Genomic DNA, 14,980 nt, shown 5'->3' on the forward strand with positions numbered 1-14,980 from the left:
GGTAGTTCTTGTATTGCATCTGTAAGATTTTTAAGTTTGCCTTTATTTTGTGACCTCGTTCTTTATGGTTCCTCAGTGTTACTAAGAGTTAAAGAGACTAGGCAGCAAATGAATTAGACTTATTTAAGTGAATTAAATGGGCAAATTTAAAGGTAAACAGGCAACAAAAAAATGTTATAGGCCTAAACATGTCTTGGAAAAATTTCAGTTGAATCTATTTGTCACATTCACAGTTAAATGTTGGTGTTTGTTACTGTTGGTAGAAATTAAATTATTGTTTGAAGAAAATAATAATATTTTACATGAAATCTTGTGTTGGCTTAACTTACCCCACAGATGGGGTAAGTTGAGCCACAAGACCAACTTTGTTGTAGAGAGCATATCTCTTTACCCGTATAAGATATCTAAGATTTGTTGATTACAGAAGTAGTAGGACACTTTGAAATTTTGTTTGGTGTGAAGATTACAAAACAAAACCTCTGAAAAATCAGAATGATGAAGAATGTAAAAAATGGCTCATCTTACCCCACTCTCCCCTATGTCATACTGAAGCCCTGAACAACCAAAGAGTTTTCACTTCCCCTGAGGTTTATTTTTAGGAAAGACACAGGAAGTAGATATGGCTGGAAAAAGAAAAGCAGAGAGATAAAGAGAAGAAGGAGAGGAGGATGATGTGGGAGCTGTTTATTCTGTGCTAGAATTCTGAGTTCTCCTCAGGCTCGGCGCGGAGACTGTGTGGCATGTCCGGCGTCAGCGTCTTGCTGCTGTCGCCACTGATCATGAGGCTGATGCTGCTCATTGGGCCGCCGGGCAGCGGCGCCGTCCCATTGGCCACCTGAGAGCCTATCTCCTCCGTGGGCCTGCGTGCATCCTTGGCGGGCGGCTCCATGGGAAACTCCTCCCCGTCCTGCTGCTGCAGGTGCCTCAGGATCTCCGTGGACAGGAAGTGATCCTCACCAGCGTGTGCATCTACAGGAAACAGAATCATTATGAGCATGTGTCTACAGGAAACAGAACCATTATGATCATTTGTCTACAGCAAACAGAATCATTAGGCTCATTCCACTTCATGCAGTACTGGCTGAATGTGCACAATGTCGAATGAGCCTATTGTGAGAGGTCTAACGTAATGAACTACCTTACAGTAAACTTTTGATTGATCAGCACACACTCTGTGTCTCACCATCCAGCAGGATGAGTCGGTAGCGGTTGCGGCACTCCAGTGAGCTGTCTAGAATGCTTTGCAGGGTTCTGTAGAAGAGCAGGACCTGCTGCCGGCGCTCAGAGAGCCCAAAGGCTGCGGTGCTCTCCTGAGACATCTGGTACATCGTCATCAGAGGGGTGGCCGACTCCAGGATGCAGTTGTAAACCTACACACACACACACACAAACACATGCAGGAGAATGAGAGAGACTGTGTGTTGTGTGTGCAGTGTTTCTTATACATTGACTTATTTGTGGCGGCCCACCACACAATGATTTTCCTGGTTGTACTAAATTGTGCTTAAATCTGGTTAAAATCATAACGACACTGCACTAATGTGTTAAAAACTGTTGCATTCAAGTTAATAGTTAATTCTGCAAACCTACAACCACAAATAGAATTTAATTCTGTAGGACACAATGGTGTGTGTGTGTGTGTGTGTGTGTGTGTGTGTGTGTGTGTGTGTGTGTGCGTGTGTGTGCGTGTGTGTGTGTGTGTGCGTGTGTGTGCGCGCGCGTGTGCGTGTGTGTGTGTGCGTGTGCGTGTGTGTGCACGCGCAGAGCGGTGACACCCATACAGTAGTGAAATTACACACACAGGACAGTGTGTGTGCATGCCTGTGTGTTTTGGGGGAATGCCGTGGAAAACCCCTGAAGTTCCACAGCACACCAGTTCAAATTTATCTGCATCTGATTAACATAGCCTCCATCCAGTGCTTCAAAAGAGCACCAGTCAGCATGGCGTCTCTAAGGGAGAGTAAGTTTGTCTTGACAAAATAAAAAACTAAAAAAAAAAAACAGCACACATGATGCTTGCGCACACAGAGAGAGAGAGAGAGACAAACACCTGCGTATGTCTTCTGCATACAAACACATGCTGTTCTTCAGGTGGCCCTGGTAGACCACGTTACATGCTATTGTTAAAAATGGTTTTCAACACACACACACCACACACACACACACACACACACAGATACCGTACATACACACTATTTATATTCCATAGAAATGAACAAAGAGCTCATTCTCACCTGCCCGTTTGCATCCACGACGCTGTATACACTGTTCTTGTAAACTCTGTTTCGCACCCCGGCACGGTCCATCTCCACAGTAGGCAGGCTCTCACGGAATCGGACGCGGGGGTCGTCATCCTCGAGGCGTGCGCTGACTGAGGCATTGAGGGGCAACAGGATGTGCAGACGGGACGCCCACGGCCCTGTCAGAGCACCCTCAGCTGCATGGCCAAGCTGCTTGTTATACTGTTCCACTCGGGCATCCAGCGCTGTAAACACACGCACACACACAGGATGTATACAAACAAACACACATCAATCATCACAGGCTTGGTTTAAATCAGTATGTATCTATCTATCTATCTATCTATCTTACATAGGTTTATCTATTTAGGTTTAGGTTCACAGGATTAGCCGCCAGTCTGTTTGACATCTGCTGTCCCTGGACTCGTGCTTCTGCTTTTTCAAGTGTCTATGATTTAACTCTAAATTTACACCCTATTCATAGAACACTTGTCACTTTTTCACTCAAGACATTTTTACTGTAATCCTTTAACCTTTTTTCCATGGAACACACACTGAATTTGCACTGTGTATGAAATGTGATAAAGTAATAAACTTGTCATCTACTGGCCCTGTTGACTGACAACAGTGCCAACCACATGGTTTTTATAGGGACACACCTATAACAGTAATAGTGCTATAACCTACTGGCCCTGTCGACTAATTTACTCAGTGCCAACCACACATGCTCTTAGAGGGACACATCTATAACCAAGGCTTTGAACCGGTTCACAGAACGAAAACCAAAACCAGAAACTTTTGATGCTTTGCTAGGAACAGAAACAAAACCAGAAACTTTAAATTTTTTATGTTCCGGAAAAGAATCATTTATCTGAAACTAGATGTACCGCATAGCGGTACAAAATATGACCGCCGCTCAGTCCTGTACATCCATTCCGCAAAAATAAATCATATTAATGAATTTGTCTCCATCTTCTACTCCATCCCCCACTCTTGAAACTTTTGTGTATGCTTGTTTGGAATGTGTGTTTGCAGGCCGCACACAAAGTAGCCTACTGGCACTGCAAAGGTGAATAGATTTGTAGCACTTTTTGTCAATTTGTAGCATTGTGATAAAACCTTTAAAATCTCTAAACAATCACAAGTAGGCTACATTGTATTTGGGAAAAGCAGAAGGTAGTAGCATAATGTATTTATTTATTTATTATTAAACAAAACAATCCCTGTCAGTTCCATGGAGTTTAACAGCTATCAATAAGAGAGGTCTTGTCATGGATTTTTGTGAATGTTTCTTCTTCTACATATGCATAACTTTAGTCATCTAGTTCATGATATTCAGCTTTATTGTCAATGCACACATTAAATACCAGTAGTCTAAAACAAAATGTCGTTTTACCCAGTGGTGCAAATAACTGACATGTCCAAAAGGGCCTTCATGAAATGCGTTGCTAGACTGTTCATACACATTTTAACGAGCCAAGTTGAAGAGCTACTGTCCGTTATTGTTCGTGCAAATAATAGGCTGATTCATGTTCCCTTGCATTTTGCAACTATGAGGTCCATGGTTAGTCGCCAGACCAAGCTCAATCTTTTAAGAAATCGAAAAAGAAATCGCCGGCAGATCAGGCTGAGTTCACCCAGCCTAGTCCATGGTAGGCGCCTGATAGAAATATTGTTTAATTTTGCGATTGAGATATCCACGCACTGGCGCCCACCCTGCGACGTGTTCGCCCCCCGGTTTCAGAGCTATTCTAAATGCAAAAATGTATAGAGGGAGTTATGACAAAACTGTGACTGTTAACAAACTATATAAGCTATATAAGGTAGGCCCTATGCTAGGCCTATTACACAACATAAATTGTCACTAGGCTATGCTGGCGACCCAAATAAAATCTCCTTTGGGAAACAATGGCTTACAGCAGGGCTATTCAATTAGTTTGTAATGAGGGCCAGTTCATGAAAAGCATCACAACTGAGGGGCCGGAGAAATGTGGCTTGAAATATGAGTAATCACATTAACAGCTGTATATAATGAAGTACAACAGCAGCAATATGGGTGTTGCAAATCATTTCCTTTACTTTCTTTGGTTATTATATAGCCTACGATTCACTTTAACCACAAAACGTTTTGCCGTCGCCACATTTACAAATATGAAATTTAACGTCGTTATCAGTGGCTATCAGTGATACTTTTTGCTTCGAATCGCAATTGAGTGCGCATTTAATGTAACATGCCACATGATTTCCAAGAGGCCTTTAGACAGGCTCATTTCTGACTTCACTAGACTATTATTGCATTTGTTTATGTTGTAAGACGAAATGAAGGACATCGGCAATAGCCAGGCTACTATATAGAAATATTTTGAAATTCCCTTTGAGTCCATCTGCTCCAACTTTTCCACCAAGTTTTGCAGAAAATGTGCCAGTGTTTTTTTGCGATATTGTTAGACAGGTCATCTGCTGGAAACATTAGGCCTAGTTTTTGGTCAAAGTTTTCTCCATGGATTCCTGGTCAGAACCCCTATTGGAACAGATTTTGTCCAAAAATCCAATATGGGCGCCGTATTCCAAAATGGCACATTTTTACACACTTTTTGCTATGCTATGGGGACATTTCCAGTAAAAACAGTGTCATTTTAGCAAAAAACTGTTCTTTTCTATCAAATACATATTTACAGAGGTTAACTGATGATTTTAAAACCCTAAGTATTTTTCTAACAATTTTAAATAAAAAATTATAATTTTGTCAGATATCAGAAATCATCAAATTTCCTTCAAACATAAACCTCTTACAGGTTAAATACAGTTCAAATAAATTGGGTACCTTAACTTAAGCAGATTAAAACATATGGCATTTAGACATTTTCCCAAAAACTCAATATAAATTTAACTTAAACTCAACTCAAAAACTCAATATAAATACACCTGCACCATACGCCGGCGACCCGGGTTCGATTCCCGCCCCGTGGTCCTTTCCGGATCCCACCCAGACTCTCTCTCCCACTCACTTCCTGTCACTCTCCACTATCCTGTCGCATTAAAAGCATAAAAAAGCCCCCAAAAAATAAATAAATTCAATGATATCCCTAAAATTTGGGATTTTGGGCCTAAACTATCACAGGAAGGAGAGCACTGGGCTACTCATTCCACCAACGAGTTACCACTGAGGAAAAGAGTCTTGAATTTGACCCCAGTGAGTGGTTGGGGACGTACAGCTGGATCATAGAATTGAGATAGCCGTAAGCAGATCCAGTAAGTGTCCTATAGGCCAAGGTCTATTATAAGGAGTCAAGGTAGAGTAGGAGAGGAGTTACATGTGTCCTCTTTGGCTGATTGAAGACCCGGCGTGCTGCAGCATTCTGAATCATTTGCAATGATCTTACTACACAATCAGGCAGGCCAGCTAACAGTGAAATACAATAGTCCAGCTTGGATATAACCATGGCCTGCACAAGAAGTTGTGTGGAATCTTGTATCAGATAAGGTCTGATCTTCCTAATGTTGTAAAGGACAAGCCAACAACAATTTTGCAATTCAGGCTACATGCTCAAAGAAATTAAGTCGGTCATCAATTATGACGCCAAAGTTACGTGCCAGTCTAGTTGGGGTCAGTGAAGAGGAGTCAAGCTGGATGTTAACCTGTTCGGGAATAGCTGTTTTAGCTGGAAACACCAAAAGCTCAGTTTTTGAGAGATGAAGTTGAAGGTGTCGGTCTGTCATCCAGACTGAAATATCAGGCATGCAGAAATGTGATGGGAAACAGTCCTCAGGTGGTAAAGACACGTAAAGCCGTCCGCATAGCAGTGAGTCAAATCCATGGGAGTGAATGGTCTCACCCAAGGAAGTGGTGTAAATAGTGCCCTAATACTGATCCTTAAGGCACACCTGTGGTGAGATCATGATACTTTGATACAAGACACACTGAAAGAACACACTTTAAGGTAGGATTCAAACCAAGATCTTTCCCAGAAATTCCCTGTTCAGACAGTGTAGAAAGGAAAATGTCATGGTTTACAGTATCAAAGGCTACAGGTAAGTCTAGTAGAATTAATACTGATGACTGAGCAGACTCCTGATTTGAGGTGCTGCTGTTTACGGGTTTGAGTCCGGGCGTGTGCAGGGCTGAACCACGTAGGTTAAACAGTAACAGTAAATGTAAATAGGTTACATTAGCTACTCTCAATGCTTCAGTCACAGACAGAGCAATTTCAGTAGAATGACCACTCTTGAAACCAGACTGCATACGGTCTAGCAGTTTGTTCTGATACAGGAAGTCATAGACTTGCTTGAAGAACACTTCCTCCAAAGCCAACAAGAAAGGAAGAAGGGAGACAGGTCTGTAGTTCTTCATCAATTGTATGAAGTGTACTTTTTTTTAGCAAAGACATAACCCTTGCCTGTTTAAAAGCACATGCATGACTGCTGGCAGAACAGCAGGTGTGACCGACTGCAGAAGAATAGACGGGACAGGATCCAAAGGGCATGTTGTTGGATGACTTTGCTGAAGCAGTAGAGAAACCTCTTCAAGAGGAGAGAAAGAGTCCAACAATTCACAGGCAAAGCTCTCCTAATGGACTCATCAAACTGAGCACTTATCCTGTTGTGTGTGCAGTCAAATATGACCGATTTACAATTCTTCTCTCTAAAAAATATTGTTAACTTATTCTCACTACCATGAGGCTTCTTGGCTTTGTTAACACAGGGCATCTGAACACACAAAACAAATTTTTATATTTTGAGTGTTTATTTAACTTTTTTAACTGTTTTATAGAACACCCATGTGTATTTTCGGTCAAAAATGACTGGCCATTAGAAATTAATGGGTGAAGTGTATAAAATTGAGTCCAGGCACATACTTATTGATCAGATGGACTGTATATGCTTCTGTACATTAAAACACACACACAAACACACCCTCACTCCCCCTCTTTGCTTCTATGCCAGACCCCATTGGAACCTTTCCCCAATGGAATCTTCCCCTTTCTGACTTGCATGAGCTCAGGTCAGTGAGGCCTGCAGGCCATACTGTAAATACCAAATGGAAGTTTAAAACTGGTTATATCCAATAGAACACAAGTTGATACAAAGGTCTATCACAACATTAGATGATAATATGTGTGTTACTGTGTATTTATAACAAGTTATAATGCAGCTGTCATTTTTGAGCGGGAACACAAAACTAGTAAACATAAAACGAACACAACAGGAGGGTGAAGCAACTTTCAGTGAAAATGTTGCAAGGTCATCTGCTGACAGTGAAGTATAGCAGTGGTGGAAAAGTTGAAAAAGTTTTCTACTGTCAGTTGCGCTCTCAATCTTGGGAAAATGTCTAAATGCCATATGTTTTAATCTGTTTAAGTTAAGGTACCCAATTTATTTGAACTGTATTTAACCTGTAAGAGGCTTATGTTTGAAGGAAATTTGATTATTTCTGATATTTGACAAATATCTGACAAAATTATGATTTTTTTAATGATTTAAAATTGTTAGAAAAATAATTAGGGTTTTAAAATCATCAGTTAACCTCTGTAAATATGTATTTAATAGAAAAGGACAGTTTTTAAAAATGACACTTTTTTTACTGAAAATGTCCCCATAGCATAGGAAGAAGTGTGTAAAAATGTGCCATTTTGGATTTCGGTGGCCATATTGGATTTTTGGACAAAATTCAACATGCCCCAAGTTTTAATATGTTCCAATAGGGGTTCTGACCAGGAATCCATGGAGAAAACTTTGACCAAAAACTAGGCCTAATGTTTCCAGCAGATGACCTGTCTACAGAAACTATTTGTGTGGTGCAACCTGTTAAATAGTTCATGAACTCCAACGTAGTGCCAATTTAGGTTGAAACTAAACTATGGCACTTACGTTTAGCTTATGTACAAATGTAATGAATTGTAGCCTAACTTGTTCAATGGGCTGGTCAGTGGCTGCAAGACTAAAGCGAGTGACAGATGCAAGAGTAGAGAACAGCTCAAGTATAGAGCTAAATTTGTCTCAATAATATTTGTATATGCACAGAGGGGGATCCACAAATATTTCTTGATTTGCATGTGTGTTTTGATACCTACAAATTAAAAAATCATATTTGTAACTCGTATATTGATTTTTACAAATATAGATGTGCATTTGTAAATAAAATGCCATTTGTAAAACCAAAAATTTCATTTGTGAAATGTGATTCTGCATTTGTGGATCACCAGCACACGCATTCTTCGCTTTCCAAAGTTACGTGTTTTTGAGACGTTCTTCGCATGAAAGTCGCACAAATCCACACGTGAAAAAATTTGTAACTTGTAAATTCGTTTTCACATTGTAGATGTGTATTTGTAAATTAAATGGCATTTGTAAAACTGAAAATTGCCTTTGTGAATTCTAATTTTGCATTTGTGGATCACCAGCACACGCAGTTTTCGTTTTCGCATTTGTGAATCAGCACACGTGTTTTTGAGACAATCTTTACGGCAGAGCAGCCACCCAGATCCACAAATAGCCTACCTCTAATTCGCCTGCTGACAGACTTTCTAATCCAGCAGATGGCAGTGTTGTTCTATGGGACTCATAACAAGTTAAATGTAACAAGTTATGCCTTTTACAACAAGCTTTTTGATGGAAAAGTGGTGTTTAATTTCCATAATCTTTGTTTAGTGAACGCATAAAACCGTCAGTTTGTAAGCGAAATCAAGAATTACGATCTTTGAGTTTGTTTATTGAGACAAATTTAGCTCTATACTCATGCGCTTGCTAGAGAGTACATGTTTTTTAAAGGGCCAGTACAAATGACCTCGTGGGCTGGACCCTGTCCGCCAATTGAAGAGCCCTGGCTTACAGTATCAAGCGGACTTAAGCTGCCACCTCTTGGCGAAAAGTTAATAGTTTTGCATATCAGTAGTAATACATTTCACGCAGCTGTGTGAATCACGGAAAGCGCGAATGAAGTGGACACTTCTAATTGGAACCCAACCCACTGTACAGTAGCTCAAGGTCTGTGGCTAAAGCAGCCATAATGAAAGCGTCATCACTGTTTGGATACATCACACACACACACATGTTTTTTAATCGCATAGACTACAACTACCAAGCTGGAATCAAAGCACATCGACTCCCCTCTCACACTCTAAACACGCACTTCGAACAAACAAAAAGTGTCTCAGTCTCACGGTATACAGTAGCCATAGGCAAAACTGTTATCGGACCGGTGTAACGTTGGTACTAAATCATCCATCGCAAAGAATGATTTTTGTAGCACGTGCAACAAATATGTGTAGGTACAGCCCTGCCCTGGATACATCTCTCAACTCATCAACTCATCTCTCAGTTTTTAGGATGCATCATAGACAGGTTATCTTTCAGGTAGCCTATATATTTTCCATTAGACAACCATCACGTAGCGAACATGTTGTGGCTAACTCACTTAGCTCCTGTTAGTAGCCTATGTTATGGTCATAAGCAAATGAGATGACAGTCGAACCGCATTGATGGCTTTCTACAAATACATCAATAATCAAATTGGCCTCCATCACTCAACCAATGCTAACGGTAACATTATTTTACCTACGTCCTAGACTATTGATATAATTTAAGATGAACTCCCCTACCTGCAGTAAAAACCAAGCATGTCCGATAAACATTCTCAGATTTATTTCGGCTTCAAGAAGAAATGGGAATTACATGTCATGCAGAAATCACCCTACCCTTATTAGACGTTCTCTGCGTAAAGTCTAGTGGGGCTACATACCCACCAAATTTCATGTGCCCCGGTGTTCCCGTCATCTACTTCCTGAATTTTTGGTCAACAATACCCGGGACACCGAAACACCTAACTAGGCTGGGTGAACTCTGATCTGCCAGCTATTTCTTTTTCGATTTCTTAAAAGATTGAGCTTGGTCTGGCGAAAGCCAGACGAACCATGGACCTCATAGTTGCAAAATGCAAGGGAACATGAATCAGCCTATTATTTGCACGAACAATAACGGACGGTAGCTCTTCAACTTGGCCCGTTAAAATGTGTATGAACAGTCTAGCAACGCATTTCATGAAGGCCCTTTTGGACATATCAGTTATTTGCACCACTGGGTAAAACGACATTTTGTTTTAGACTACTGGTATTAAATTTGTGCATTGACAATAAAGCTGAATATATGAACTAGATGACTAAACTTATGCATATGTAGAAGAAGAAACATTCACAAAAATACATGACATGACCTCTCTTCTTGATAGCTGTTGAAAACTGCATGGAACTGACAGGGATTGTTTTGTTTAATAATAAATAAATAAATAAATAAATAAATAAATAAATACATTATGCTGCTACCTTCTGCTTTTCCAAAATACAATGTAGCCTACAGGTGTACCTTTCATCAGTCCAGTTGCAATAGATGGACTGTGATGAACTGCCCTACTTGTGATTGTTTAGAGATTTTAAAAGGTTTATAACAATGCTACAAATTTTTTGGCAAGTGCTACAAATCTATTCACCTTTGCAGCACCAGTAGATGACTTTGTGTGCGACCCGCACACACACATTACAAACAAGCATACACAAAAGTTTCAAGAGTGGGGGATGGAGTAGAAGATGGAGACAAATTCATTAATATGACCTATTTTCGCGGAATGGATGTACAGGACTGAGCGGCGGTCATATTTTGTACCGCTATGCGGTACATCTAGTTTTTTTCGTTCTTTGACAAGATTTCTGTGCAATATGACTTGGTGAGGTTGACTTCCGGTCGTTTACTAATCGGGAGAAATGTAATGGAGAAGCTTGCCGCCAGCTGTACAGGCAGAATCTTTTGTCATTTCCCTCTGGTATTAAACTGGTTTAATATTCACAGTGGCAGCTATGTAGACACCATTGTGGTTTTACATTGTCTGATGACATAAGAGAGACAAAAATGCACTGATTGGGCCCTGACCAGGTTTGGCCAATTGATGTTCACAATGGCAGCTATGTAGCCTACCATATTACAGTAGTTCAAAGCCCTGCCTATAACAGTGCTAACGCTAACCTACTGGCAATGTCGACTAACTTACTCAGTGGCAACCACACATGCTCTTAGAGGGACACACCTATAACAGTGCTAACGCTAACCTATTGGCAATGTCGACTAACTTACTCAGTGCCAACCACACATGCTCTTAGAGGGACACACCTATAACAGTGCTAGCGCTTGCTGGCGATGGAAGGACATCTTGTGAGGTAGTACAGCTGTATGGAGCAGTTAGGTGACATCCCCTGGGGCATTAACTAAGGAGCTATTCTGATGGGGCCTCGCCACTGGCCCGCCTATATCAGATACACAGATATGATTGGTTCCCCGCGATGCAAGGGGCAAAAGTTACGTGCATCATTACTCGTTGCCAGAGTCTCTCGCTGAGCAAAAGCTTCCACGAGAACTCTGGATTCCCAGGGTAGGTAGGGGGGACATATCAACAGATGTGTATGGCAGCACTTACAGGGGAGAACTAACTTCAGATAGCCCAGGTAAAAGGACCAGGCCAACCCATGGGCCACATTCATCCGATGCGACTCACAGATCTCAGAGATCTCCACTGCACTTGGAGCCTGAAACGTGCACACACACACACAATGTTAATATATAATGTGTAAGTAAGTAGTTCTTTGTCTTTTATTTTGTATTTCATTAGTATGTGATATTCCTATGCACAAGAAAGATTTTCATTCTTTCTTCCACTTAGCCACTTCCTGGGCTTTGATTTCTTCGCTAATAAAAGGTGCTGATATTGTATACGTTCAGGATGTGTCTGTTTAACGAAGGTTCGGCATTTATGCTATTATATCTCACAGAAACTTCTCTAGAAAGCCACAGAATCAAATTGGACTTTTCTGTTGGTTAAACACTGAGTCAAAAAGAGGAACAGCTGACTGGGTCTGTGGCGTGCCATTACTAAAAGGGGAGCTTGCAGAGAACACTTTCACAGAATACTGATACTGCTACTTTGATGGTTCATTTGGTTTGCTGTTCACTTTGTAATGTTGTGCTTCATGTCAGAAACTCCATGAAAATATACAAATAGATTTTACAGCAGAACATGATCAAATATATTGCCAAAAATAATCTGTTGGCAAAGAAATTGCCAAGGTGCTGTTTTGTTACTTGAAAAACAACTTCCTTTTGTGAGTCAGCATGTTTTATTGTTGTTGTAAAAGAAGGGCAACTTGGCCTATCCCACAACTTAGTACTGCTACTACTAGCAGTACCCAGAGTTGTATAAAGTATCCGAAACCCACACTTCAGTAGAAGAACAGATATTTGATCAGAAAATGACTTAAGTAAAAATAATCTATAAGCATATCACTTAAGTAAAAGTCTTAAAGTATCTATTATTTACAGTCCTTAAGTATGACAAGTAGCCCATTATAAAGCATACTTAAGTAGTGAGAGTAGATGTACAAAGTACTAGTAAAAGCTTTTGAGGCCAGGTGGGGTGACAACCCCCTCCCTTCGTATGCTTTTAATGACAAAGAAAGCAGTCAGAACTTTGGATATGCCATTAAGTTCATGCAGCATCTTAAAACTTGCCTATACTTGTCTTTGAAGCCTGAACAAAGGTATGGCTGCCATTCATTTTTCACTGCTGCTTCCTTTTATAGGCCTTTAATGACGTTTATCCAACATGTTTAGAAAGGCAGCTACATCACACTCCATAAACACACTTTGAAAGCCAAAACAAAAGTGCTAAACAAAATGCTATTCATGACAAGCAAGCAGTTAGAATTTTCATTTAATTCAGCTCCTTACAACAGCCTTCATAGGCCTTGGTGTGCTATATTTGCTAGGCCTTAACTCTGTCACTATGTCTGCATTCATTGCTCATTCTTTGGGTTGCAAATATCTAACATACTGAATGGAAACTGTGACTTTTGTTTTCATTTGCACATTATTTTAGCCTACTTTCTACTTGCTTTCTAATGCTGCTAATGAAAATGTAGTGGAGTAAAAGTATACCGGTACATTTCATTTAAAAAATGTACTAAAGTAAAAGTAAAAGTAGGAAGAAAAATAAAAACTCAAGTAAAGTACAAATACTCCCCATTCATACTTAAGTATTCATACTACTGTACTTAAGTATTTCTACTTAGTTACTTTACAACTCTGCCCATACCCCAAAACAAAGAGCAAATAGGGGACCAAACCTTACACGTTTGTGTGTGTGTGTGTGTGTGTGTACATGTCTCACCAGCAGCCCAGATATCTTGAGTAGTAGATAGCAGGCAGCTAGGAGGAGAACCCTGCCCCTCTCATCCCCACTGAGAGCGTCTCCGCTAAACACACACACCAGGGTCAGGACAGCCACCGCGGCCTGCACTCTCCAACACACACACGCCCTCAGCATACCGCTCACACTGCTGTTGTACCTGTGGATGGGATACTCACCTCAAACACACACACACACACACACACACACACACACACAAACATGTGTAAGGTTTAGTCCCCTATTTGATTAGTCCCACATGAACACCCCAGACATGCATACATAAACACACACACACACACAACACTGCACTGAACCCATAAAATTATGAGAATTTTGGAATTAGTCTGACTGTCTTGCAAAATGTGCAATTAGAACTATGCTTACACCAGATTTAACACTAAAATACACACTGAAACATAGAGATGTCTACACTTACCGTTGCGTGAAATGCGAGGTGGCCTCTTCTACTAATAGACAGGCTGCATACAGGACGACGCCCACACCCAGGCCGTAGAGAACCACTTTGGCCTGGTTGAGGATGGTGTTGTCGGACACACACATCCCTGCCATCAGAACACACACAACACTGACCACCAGACCACACACCTGTGGCAACCGCCCCCGAGGTCTCAGAACCACTGACTCGTACACACTCACTAGCATCATCTGTGGGACCACACACACACACACAAAATGATTTGTTATAAGATGTTAACATTAGGGTGACTCCTGTGTCACCCAACTATGTTCAGTGATTACACTTACGCAGAGACACATTCATATTTAAAAATATCTCATTTACATTTAATTTTACACTTACATTAATCTCTGGCTATTTTAAGGTTAGGCTAACCTCTTTCTTGTGAGATGTTTTGCAATAAGTACACACACACACACACACACTCATACAGCCCCCAATGAGGATGAATCATTACAGTTTTTGCCCATTGCTTACAGACTAAAATCTAATGCTTAGACCAGGGGTGGGCAACTAATTTCCCCAAGGGGCCACAGGACAAACTGGGACTGGAGGGCCGGACCCAAAGGAGGAGGGCCGGACCCAAAATACCGAACTCAAGTCTGAACTCAATTCTGTTCAATTCTATTCTGTTCTTGTATAACATTAAGTAAATCACATGGTTTTGTTTACTAGTCGTAAGAACAGATGAAAATGTGAGGGAGACAAAGGAAAAACAGCAATATTTAATCTATGTCCAGTATTTAATCCTCATTCTCGAAAATGATTTTTTGACATTGACATTTTTTTTCAGTTTTCAAAGACTGATAAAAAAAAGTACTACAATATCTATATAATTAGGCTAGGTCATGAAAATGTGAAGGAGTCAGTACAACCGATAGGCCTGTGCCACCATTTCATCAACACTCAGGAATATTTCATCATTAAATCATTACCATCATTAAATTAACTCTATGCAGAATTAGACTACGAAAATGAGGAGCAGACAATAGTCGGCTGTCATTAGTTAATCAACATGCACAAATAAAACTATTT

At 40.5% G+C, this 14,980-nt stretch overlaps 1 protein-coding gene across 2 annotated transcripts in view; it reads right to left on the reverse strand.

The window, feature by feature from the left end:
- Nucleotides 1–669: 669 nt before the first annotated feature.
- Nucleotides 670–14,980, reverse strand: part of sting1 (stimulator of interferon response cGAMP interactor 1) — a 33,720-nt gene continuing 19,409 nt past the window's right edge. For both annotated transcript variants that reach the window (XM_042062022.1, XM_042062021.1), the window contains exons 2-7: nucleotides 13,904–14,133; nucleotides 13,447–13,624; nucleotides 11,701–11,809; nucleotides 2,235–2,485; nucleotides 1,184–1,370; nucleotides 670–969 (exon numbers count right to left, since the gene is read on the reverse strand). In XM_042062022.1, the coding sequence (XP_041917956.1) occupies nucleotides 695–969; nucleotides 1,184–1,370; nucleotides 2,235–2,485; nucleotides 11,701–11,809; nucleotides 13,447–13,624; nucleotides 13,904–14,133 (1,230 nt within the window). In that variant the 3' untranslated portion in view covers nucleotides 670–694. The remainder of the gene's footprint in view (nucleotides 970–1,183; nucleotides 1,371–2,234; nucleotides 2,486–11,700; nucleotides 11,810–13,446; nucleotides 13,625–13,903; nucleotides 14,134–14,980) is intronic.

Source organism: Alosa sapidissima, chromosome 14 (genome assembly GCF_018492685.1).
Source record: "Alosa sapidissima isolate fAloSap1 chromosome 14, fAloSap1.pri, whole genome shotgun sequence".
Taxonomy (NCBI): Eukaryota; Metazoa; Chordata; class Actinopteri; order Clupeiformes; family Clupeidae; genus Alosa; species Alosa sapidissima.